Raw genomic sequence first — 11,270 nt, forward strand, 5'->3', positions numbered from 1 at the left:
AGGAGGTTGGTCTTAATTTAATCAAATCCCAGTGTTCACATCATCAAATATCTAGATTCTAGAAACTTCAGACACATTGTTTCGATCTCGGACACATTCAGTGTGATACTGCCAAGAACCTTCCTGAATCACAGAAACACATAGTCACCACAGTGGTTATGTGTGTCTGAACATATTGATTCCATGGAGATTACTCAATTTGGAGGTTTGAAACTTTCACGACTGTGGTTTATACAAAGCACTACTGCAATGTATTATTAACGACGACCCAATATTGATAAAACTAACAGAAAGTGTCCCTTTGTTGTGGTCAGTTGCACAAGCTGAGATTGTTGTGGAATGTGTCTTGCCTTCACGGGTCAAGATTAATATACGACAACGGGAAAGACTGATGAGAACACAAGAGAACACAAAGAACAGTTTTCTTAAACTTGTCGTTTAGCATCACCAAGGTTTATATGCAGAGAACTGCCAAACACACACGGATGGATCGCACAGCTGTAATGCTACGGAAACAAATACATACACAGGATATAATCAGAATGGCACAATGGACTCTACTTTTAGCAGAGATTTGTTTTCGGTGTGGAAAGCGTTTTGTCGCTTCTATTTTGGAGTAAATGTTGTATTTAGTATGGATTAGTCTTATAGAAGATCACTTGTTTTGGAGAGTACCAAACCCCACAGATTCCATATGTTAAACACTGGGAGTCGGTATTCTGTACCCCAACACTGTACATGTTTTTCAGCTCATATTCCAAGTAGTTTCCATACTACTGATAATTTGGACCAGAAAGGCCAATTGGTTGATCGCATTTCAGACAAATATTAATATATCCATCAAACTATAGGAGATACTGGTCATAAATCTGTCACATGTATACTGATCTGACTTCTCAGATCGCATATCTTGAAGAATAGTAAACTATACCCCAGAGCCCACCTGTTGCCTACATATGATTTTCAGTCTCGCGTGATTGTGTTGATATGTGTATGTGGACAGCTGTTTGGAAACACCCAATTCCCGTCGGCAGTTATGCTATTCTTCTTGCAAGAACAGTGAATGCCTCTTTCAAGACATTCAACAGCGATACATATACTGGCGATTCGCACAAAGAGTTGCTATGAAACACCCAGTTCCCCTCAGCTGTTATACTATTTTGTTTCGAGAACAGTGAATGCCTCTTTAAAGACATTCCACAGTGAAACATATTCTGACCTTTCGCACAAACCGCTATTATGAAACAGCCAATTCCTGCCAGCTTCTAACACTATTCTTCAAGACATTCCACAGTGATACATATTCTGACCTTTCGCACAAACAGCTAGTATGAAACACCCCATTCCTACCAGCTTCTAACACTATTCTTCAAGACATTCCACAGTGATACATATTCTGACCTTCCCACAAACAGCTATTATGAAACATCCCATTCCTGCCAGCTTCTAACACTATTCTTCAAGACATTCCACAGTGATACACATTCTGACCTTTCGCACAAACAGCCCATTCCTGCCAGCTTCTAACACTATTCTTCAAGACATTCCACAGCGATACATATTCTGACCTTTCGCACAAACAGCTAGTATGAAACATCCAATTCCTGCCAGCTTCTAAAACTATTCTTCAAAGACATTCCACAGTGATACACATTCTGACCTTTCGCACAAACAGCTATTATGAAACGTCCAATTCCTACCAGTTTCTAACACTATTCTTCGAGACATTCCACTGTGATACACATTCTGACCTTTCGCACAAACAGCTATTATGAAACATCCAATTCCTGCCAGCTTCTAACACTATTCTTCAAGACATTCCACAGTGATACATATTCTGACCTTTCGCACAAACAGCTATTATGAAACATCCCATTCCTACCAGCTTCTAATACTATTCTTCAAGACATTCCACAGTGATACACATTCTGACCTTTCGCACAAACAGCTATTATGAAACATCCCATTCCTGCCAGCTTCTAACACTATTCTTCAAAACATTCAAGAGTGTTACATATTCTGACCAGTAGCTATACGACTTTACAGTCGGTTACAGCATTTAATGGTTCGGAAAATCTTGAAATGTTTTATGAACGACATTTCAAAATTTCACGTATCAGTGAAACAAATTATGTTCGGTTAATAATTGACCTGTCTTTGCACGTATTTGTGATGCGTGTTACCGGTAGAGCAGAATACTGTTCCCAGACCACCTGGTATCAGACACATGCTCATTATATATTAAAATCACTCAATGGACTCGGTTCAGAAGAATGTAAGGTATGATTTACTAACTTGAGTTCAACCTGCGAGGAATGTAACCCGTCAATGTCTTTTAAAGCAATAAAAAGGAACCCGCATTTCTGCGTTTTCCAATCTAATGCTGGATTTACACTACGTCCGATTTTCTCTGCGTTGCGTCATGCGTTGCGTCGGAAAAATCGCAAGCAGTACTTTTTTCATTTACGCAATACACTAGGTGCGAATATTGCATGCGTTGCGATCCGATGCTATTTAGATAGGTAGGCCTCCTATTTTTGACGCAACGCAAATGAACTCGCATGAGGAATTCCCCTGATGACGTCATTCCAATAAGGTATTTCCCCAACATGTGGGTAATCAGGTAAGGTTATTTCCTCATCTTTCGATAAAAATACGCGATTCCAACGGAAGAGAAGCTGTGTTTCTGATGAGATATTATCTACAATGTGTTTCTGCGCCTGTCTGTATATAACATGCAATAATATGACAAATATTTGATAATTATTTCATTCTAAGAACAAGCATAATGACAGGAAAAAGAGGTCAACGCACTTCCGTCGATACGGAACAATTAATATCCCTTGTTGAACAAAACAGCACGCTGTACGATAAGAGATCCAGAAACTACAGAGATGTGGATGTAATCAATAACATTTGGACATCTATATCCAAGACCCTTGGTGTCAGCGTTTCAGAAGTTAACTTATTTTCCTCAGGTTTGTGTTAGTATTAAAGAAAAACCCTAAAAACTTGGAAAGCTCTCAATATTCTCGCATGATGTTATAGGTTGCAGATACGTATCATATTATGATTTATTGTAAAAGACATTGTAAAATAATCACAAACAAATTGTGTTTGTTTATGCTCTTTTATTGTCTATCAACTCCGTGTGCTTTAATTGTAGCCAGGACTCGTTGGAGGAGCATTAAAGACACGTACATAAGAAAACGAAGGGAACTAAGAGAAAGCAAAAAAAGTGGCTCAGGAAGAGATGATATTAAGGAACCAAAATGGCCTTGGTATAAAATGTTGGGCTTTCTAGATGAATACATGGAAGATGACTAGTAAGTTCCTATTCTACTTCCAAAATATCAAACAACATGATTTGTGAAAAACAAACAATTGTGTTTTTCATGCAATGGTTGGCTATTTGATATCAAGAAAAAGGTTTTAATGTTTAAAACAAACACTTGTTTTCTACGTATACAGCACAGTGAGCAACATGCCAAGTGACACAGAGGAAGGTCGGGAGGACGATGACGTGAACCCTGAAGACAGTGTTGACCGTGGATGTTCTGAAGGAAACAGCAGGTAAGAAGACAACTTATCTAGTTTGGAAACAGTCCTCTCCTAACAACATCGGTCTGCCATGGTACTTGGCCCTGGTTGTTAACATATTGTCTGAATGCATCCCTCACACTTTCTGCCTCTCGGCTAACGCGCCTGTTGTGCCTAGGGAGACTGGACCATGTTGCACATTCTTGAGAACACTCACCAGATTCACCAGAACGTCTCTGCTGTGTTGGTGTCGTAGAGCTCTGGAGATAATTGTGGAGTACACATGCTGCTTTAACGAGGCGTTTACCCGTTTCAGGCTCCACTGCTATTCTGGAATGAAAAACTCTCCATCTTGCGGCGAGAATGCCAAAGGTGCTCTCAACTATTCTCCTCGCCCGACTGAGGCGATAGTTGAAGATTCTCGCTTCTTCATTCCGTCCCCGTCCACCATAAGGTCTCATTAGATTTCTCAAGAGCGGCAAACCTTCATCTGTGATGAACACATTTTGGAGGGGTCCAAACTCCTCTGCTCGTGGGAGTGTTCTGTCCGATGGAAGGGACAAATTACCATTTCTCAAAGCCTGACTCCTGAGTCATTGTTTATCCCATATGATCCCACGTCAATCATCACAAACTTGTAGCAAGCATCAACCACAGCCAGTAGCACAATTGAAAAAGTCCCTTTGTAATTGTAGTATACAGAACCTGACCTAGCTGGTGCCTTCATCACAATATGCTTGCCATCAATGGCCCCACAGCAATTTGGAAATTGCCATGTGTCTTCAAAACTCTCAGCAATCTGTTTCCACTCCTCGTGTGCATTAGGAACTTTCATAACTTCTGGTTGCAGTGTTTCCCAAATCACAGAGCACACCTCTTTGACTATAGCTCCAATAGTCCAGGCAGCTATTCTGTAGGTGTAGGACAGTGACTGAAACGATTCTCCTGTAGCCAAAAACCTAAAAAGTAAAACAGTTATTGTTAATATATTTGATTAATTTTCTTTGAAATGAACAATAACTTAATAAGCATATTTGCGCCTTGCAGACAGACCTCACGTCAAGTATCTCCTTCACCTTCGACCTCAAAATGTGTCTCACCTGTTGTCCCCGTACCGAAAAAGAGACCACGGAAATCAGAGGACAACAGTTCTAAATTAATTGGTGTTCTTGAGGAGACAAGAGAGAGGAACCGTTCAAGACAGGAGGCGAGAGACAAGGTCTTAGCAGAGTCTTTGGCAGCACTACACAAGGAGCACGACAGTGATGAAATGTTCATGATGTCTTATGCAAAAGATTTAAAGCTACTTCCAGATGCTTCCAAAAGTCTTGTAAAAATTAAAATTGCCCAAATATTTCATGATGCTCAATTTGGTTCATGTCAACAGAACCCTCAGGATTATAACTATGTTCCCCAGGGAAATCAGTACTGCTCAAATTCTATGTGGAATTTGTAATGCCTGAATGTGTGAGAGAACAATTAGCACGGAAGTACCGTATATGATAACACGTTGGTATGAAAATGAATATTTTCTACTTATTTTTAGTTCAATGTTTCGAAAACACATCAAAGGTTGGTGATGTTTAATTTGAATTGTTACGTTTTATGTACCAATGTAACAATTAAAGAGCTCTTAAATTCGATATATATAGTTGTTACTTTTTAAGGAACAGTGAAAAGCCCTGAACATACCTTAACTTACCTTCTTCTTCCTCCTCCTCCTCATCTATTAGTAGCTTAAAAGCAATCTTTGACGCCATCACAGAGTCAAAACGCACTGGCTTATATCGCAGATGATCGCACCTAGTGTATTGGAAAAAAACGCACTCGGTAACGCATGCGTCACAAAATGCGGACGTAGTGTAAATCCAGCCTAACAGGATGTGGCACAGAAAGCCTGTTCTCCTTCCATAGCGCTCAAACCAGGACTTGGTGGCTGAAGAGAAAAATGGGTTTTGATAAACAGCGATACACAACGATTAGTAAAACATTGTTCACAAATATAGGGAGCCTTTTCTACTGCCACCCTTACATGGGAACCGCGATTAGTAAAATATTGTTCAGATATACAGGAAGTCTTCTCTCTTGTAACCTTTCTCTACTTTAACATCTCTTTGATGGGTAATAAATCGCTCAAAGTGTTGAAGGTTCCCCTGCACATCTTCTTGGCAAATGTGAGTGAGTTAGTGAGGACATGTCGTACTATTACGGAAATACTGTTAAACGCGGCGTAAACGTCCCCTCATTATCCATAAAATTACCTGGCAGTGCCCTTTATTCAGCAATATGACGCGGGTTTGGTAACACACGAGTCCATACAAGACAATAGAAGCGACAAAACCCTTTCCACATCCATAAGAAATCTCTGCTAAAAGCAGAGTCGATTGTACAGTTGTGACTATATCATGAGTATATATTTATTTCAGCAGTTTTTCAACTGTACGATGTTTGTAAACAAATCGAGTTTGGACCAGACAATCCAGTGATTGTCACCAGGAGAATAATTCCACCACGTTGCGTGGCAACTTGGACCAAGTCAACTCTCTGTCCACAAGAATGAAGGTTGTCTGCAGTAGGTCCATAAGCCTCCAATACCCATTTTGAAAGTTCAGTCTTCTGTGGGATGAACTGAAAAAACAGAAGTAAATCCGATAGATTAAAAAGGCAGAAGAAGTAATGAGTCCGATGATCGGATTTAACACAGCTTTGTGTTTTGTGTGGTATGGTTTGGCGTGTGTGATGTGATGTGGTCCGTATAGCATGTGCATGTGAGTGAGTTTTAGTTTGCGCCGCACTCAGCAATATTTCAGCTGAATGGCGGCGGTCTGTAAATAATCGAGACTAGACCAGACAATCCAGTGATCAACAACATGTTCATCGATCTACGTAACTGGGATACGATGACATGGGTCAACCAAGTCAGCGAGCCTGACCACACGATCCCGTTAGTCGCCTCTTACGACAAGCCTGGGTTGATAAAGACCAGATAAATGGTAGCGGTCTGTAAATAATAGAGTAAGTGTGCATGTGGTGTGGAGTGGTGTCTGTGTGTTGTGGTATGTATGAGAGGTTGTGTGGTGTGGTATGTGTGTGATGTGCTGTGGTGTGTGAGTAATATGGTGTGATGATGTGTTGTGGTGTGTGTTTGATGTGTTGTGGTGTGTGAGTAATATGGTGTGATGATGTGTTGTGGTGTGTGTTTGATGTGTTCTTGTATGTGTGTGATGCGGTGTGGTGTGGCATGTGAGTGATGTGTTGTGGTTTTTGTGTGGTATGTTGTGGTATGTGTATGGTGTGGTGTGGTGGGTGTGTGGCATGTGTGTGATACGGTGTGGCTTGTCTGTGCTCTGCTGTGGTGTGGTATGTGTGTGGTGTGGTATGTGTGTGATGTGGTGTGGTATGTGTGTGATATGTGTGTGGTGTGGTATGTGTGTGGAGTGGTATGTGTGTGATATGTGTGTGGTGTGGTATGTGTGTGGTGTGGTGTGGTATGTGTGTGGTGTGGTGTGGTGTGGTGTGGTGTGGCTTGTCTTTGGTGTGGTGTGGTATATGTGTGGTGTGGTATGTGTGTGGTGTGGTGTGGTATTTGTGTGATGTGGTGTGCTGTGATGTGGTATGGATGTGGTGTGGTGTAGTGTGGCTTGTCTTTGGTGTGGTGTGGTATGTGTGTGGTGTGGTGTGCTGTGATGTGGTATGTGTGGTGTGGTGTAGTGTGGCTTGTCTTTGGTGTGGTATGTGTGTGGTGTGCTGTGGTATGTGTGTGGTGTGATGTGTGGTGCGGTATGTGTGTGGTGTGATGTGGTATGTGTGTGGTGTGGTGTGGTATGTGTGTGGTGTGGAATGTGTGTGGTGTGGTATGTGTGTGATGTGGTGTTGTATGGCATGTGTGTGGTGTGGTGTGAGGTGAGGTGAAATTGGCTTTTACGTCGTGCTTGAGAATATTTCGCTCCTTATAATGACGACGTGCATGTACATGTGTATGTGTATGTGCGGCTGCTTGTACTTGCCCAGACTTAAGCTGGTTTTATAGTGCTAGCCCACTGAGAAACCATGCCACAGTGAAGCATGAATACCCCACTCAGACACATTATACTGACTCCGAGCCGACCAGTCCTTGTTGTACCGAGCGCCAGGAAGGGACCAAGAAGTACCATATTTTAACGTCTTTTTGGTATGACGCGTGGTGTGGTGTGGTATGTGTGTGGTGTGGTGTGGTGTGGTGTAGTGTGGCTTGTCTTTGGTGTGGTGTGGTATGTGTGTGGTGTGGTGTGGTATGTGTTTGGTGTGGTGTGGTATTTGTGTGATGTGGTGTGCTGTGATGTGGTATGGATGTGGTGTGGTGTAGTGTGGCTTGTCTTTGGTGTGGTGTGGTATGTGTGTGGTGTGGTATGTGTGTGGTGTGGTGTGCTGTGATGTGGTATGTGTGGTGTGGTGTAGTGTGGCTTGTCTTTGGTGTGGTATGTGTGTGGTGTGGTGTGGTATGTGTGTGGTGTGGTATGTGTGTGGTGTGATGTGTGGTGCGGTATGTGTGTGGTGTGATGTGGTATGTGTGTGGTGTGGTGTGGTATGTGTGTGGTGTGGAATGTGTGTGGTGTGGTATGTGTGTGATGTGGTGTTGTATGGCATGTGTGTGGTGTGGTGTGAGGTGAGGTGAAATTGGCTTTTACGTCGTGCTTGAGAATATTTCGCTCATATGACGACGTGCATGCATGTGTATGTGTATGTGCGGCTGCTTGTACTAGCCCAGACTTAAGCTGGTTTTATAGTGCTAGCCCACTGAGAAACCATGCCACAGTGAAGCATGAATACCCCACTCAGACACATTATACTGACTCCGAGCCGACCAGTCCTTGTTGTACCGAGCGCCAGGAAGGGACCAAGAAGTACCATATTTTAACGTCTTTTTGGTATGACGCGTGGTGTGGTGTGGAGTGGGTGTGATGTGGTATGTGTGTGGTGTGGAGTGGCTTGTCTTTGGTGTGGTGTGGTATGTCTGTTTTATTGTATTTGTGTGGTGTGGTATGTGTGTTTTATTGTATGTGTGTGGTGTGGTATGTGTGTGGTGTGGTATGTGTGTGGTGTGGAGTGGCTTGTCTTTGGTGTGGTGTGATATGTCTGTTTTATTGTATTTGTGTGGTGTGGTATGTGTGTGGTGTGGTGTGGTATGTGTGTGGTGTAGAGTGGCTCGTCTTTGGTGTGGTGTGGTATGTGTGTGATGTGGTGTGGTGTGGTATGTGTGTTTTATTGTATGTGTGTGGTGTGGTGTGGTGTGGTATGTGTGTGGTATGGAGTGGCTCGTCTTTGGTGTGGTGTGGTATGTGTTGTATGGTATGTGTATGGTGTGGTATGTGTGTGGTGTGGTGTGGTGTGGTGTGGTATGTGTGGTGTGGTGTGTGTTTGGTGTAGTATGTGTGGTGCGGTGTTGTGATGCGGTATGGGTGTGGTCTGGAGTGGCCTGTCTTTGGTGTGGTGTGGCATGTGTGTGGTGTGGTGTGGTATGTGTGTGGTGTGGCATGTGTGTGGTGTGGTGTGGTATGTGTGTGGTGTGGTATGTGTGTTGTGTGGTATGTGTGTGATGTGGTGTTGTATGGCATGTGTGTGTTGTGGTTTGGTTTGTCTGTGGTGTGGTGTGGTATGTGTGTGTTGTGGTGTGGCTTGTCTGTGATGTGATATGTGTGTGGTGTGGTGTGGTTTGTCCGTGTTGTGTTGTGGTGTCATGTAGTATCTGTGTGATACTGTTGTGTTGTGATGTGGTGTGGTATGTGTATATATACACATGGAAAAATGTATCGCAACACCCCATTTATTCAAAGTAATATTACCATTACCCATAGCAAAGATACTCACCTAAACCCAAATTTAAATTACCATCTGGATATATTGACCCTAAAGGAATAATCAAATGGCAAATCTAAACGCAAAAAGAAAATATAACCTGTAGTTAATTCATAGAAGCAAATATACCAATCGAACTGTGGTCGTTCGACGTGAACACGCGCGGTCAATATCACGATTCTTGCATAGCCTGTGCCAGCTGCAACTCCCACTACCTGACCCTCCTCCACACTGACTATATCTTGTTGGAGGAGTTGTCCTAATACATCAACACCCTCTGTCGAAGGAAGCTGTGTGTTAAATTACTAGGGTTAGGTATTGAAAATTGTTTCGTATTGCCCTATATTGGGACATGAGTTGGCGTATTGCAATATATTGTGAAAGTGTAATGTTCACATGGCTTCCTTTCTTTTGAAACAATGCCACTGGCCATTGTCAGAACTCAGATGCGTTTGTACAAGAGATCAATTGAAACTGTTTCCAAACTGAAGACTTCGCTTTGGAACTGGAGAAAACGCGTATGCAGTGGCGTTTCGGTTTGTTTATCCCTACGAGTGCCGTGCCAATCTATTTTCTTTTTATCTATATGGTTTAAAGTCACGCAACTGCAATTATATGACCAACAAACATTCTCCAAACTATTCAAGGATAATAATATAGAGGAAACACAAATGTTAGCATTCGTCACCACTCGCCCCTTTCCGTAACCTCCAAGACGGCTTGTCCCGGAATAACACGAGTGGGTCACGAATGGATGTTAGTAGTATTTTGTACTACATTACGGAAATTGCCGATCGTATCGGGTGAACCGGTTCGCGAAAAGTGTACCGCAATATATCGTAATGTGAAGTTCGAATTGCAATATACCGGTTAACCGGTATTATCGCCCACCCCCTATAAATTACCACAAACCAGTCAGTGTGTGTGCCAGTTTGGTTTTACGTATCTTTTAGTAATGTTCCAGCAACATTCCGGCCTACCAGAATGGGCTTCACACATTGTACCCAGGTTAGGAATCGAACCCGGGTCTTCGGCGTCCAGAGTGCTTTAGATAGCGTCTGTGGTTAAAAATATGTACAAATGTATGTGCAGACATGTTAAAAGTTGTCCCACGACAATTATTTTAGCTAAGCCCATTTGCGCTGAGACGCAACCCAGTCCCAAAACGGCCACGAAAGTGGAGCGACGGGTTCCAGAATAACGCCATTCGTGGCCCATTCGTGTTAGCGGGACCATTCGTAACCACCTCGTGTTATTCTGCGACCATTCATGACCAACTCATGATATTCCAGAACATTTGAATAGCGACTCGTTCCCCTCCAGAAGGATTTCATATTGGCGCCTGAAGGCCAGAAATTCTTCAGACAAAAACGATCAGTTTCTTTGTTTATTTTCAAAAGTAATAAACATAACAGAAGCACTCGAAACCTCTTCGAAACTTATGGTTTTAAGAAAAATATGTCAGTTGAGTGTAGATTAACTTCTTCAAAGTTCCCTGACATTTATTAACCTAAAATGTGATCCCACACCCCTTGCATAGGCAATAAAAACGATACATAACTATAAAGATAGTAAGTCCAAATACAGGTTAGTATTTGTTAAAACAAGACCAGTTAAAGCACATTCGAACCCCTATGTCTCGAAATCGGTTGAGACGAATTCTCGGTTGTGTCAAACTCATCTCTCGGTCCTTGCCGATTTCCTTATATTTATTATATTGCTACGCTGATGTCTCGTACTGGATGTGTCGAATAGTGGTTGTTTCGAACTCATTTTAGGGTCCCCAAAAGCCATTATAAGTACAAACTAACCCTTTTGTCTCGAACTGTCAAAGCTGGTTCTTGCAACTGAAAACTTGATTCGCGCAATTAAAAGTCATGCTCATAAACGTGCTA

General features: G+C 42.4%; 1 protein-coding gene across 1 annotated transcript; it reads right to left on the reverse strand.

The window, feature by feature from the left end:
* Positions 1-4,114: 4,114 nt before the first annotated feature.
* On the reverse strand, positions 4,115-5,300 carry LOC124274096 (protein ANTAGONIST OF LIKE HETEROCHROMATIN PROTEIN 1-like). The gene is made up of 2 exons (XM_046709412.1): positions 5,243-5,300; positions 4,115-4,485 (listed from the first exon to the last, which is right to left on the reverse strand). Exons 1-2 carry the CDS (start codon positions 5,298-5,300, stop codon positions 4,115-4,117), a joined length of 429 nt encoding a protein of 142 aa, XP_046565368.1.
* Between the last annotated feature and the right edge of the window lie 5,970 nt (positions 5,301-11,270).

This window comes from Haliotis rubra, unplaced genomic scaffold, assembly GCF_003918875.1.
Source record: "Haliotis rubra isolate DU_JTF1 unplaced genomic scaffold, ASM391887v1 Scf1876, whole genome shotgun sequence".
Taxonomy (NCBI): domain Eukaryota; kingdom Metazoa; phylum Mollusca; class Gastropoda; order Lepetellida; family Haliotidae; genus Haliotis; species Haliotis rubra.

Coding starts and splice junctions, on each gene's coding strand:
- LOC124274096 (XM_046709412.1), bottom strand. CDS start 5,300: ATGGCGTCAAAGATTGCTTTTAAGCTACTAATAGATGAGGAGGAGGAG. Junction 4,486..5,242: donor GGAGGAGGAGGAAGAAGAAG/GTAAGTTAAGGT, acceptor TTTTGGCTACAG/GAGAATCGTTTCAGTCACTG.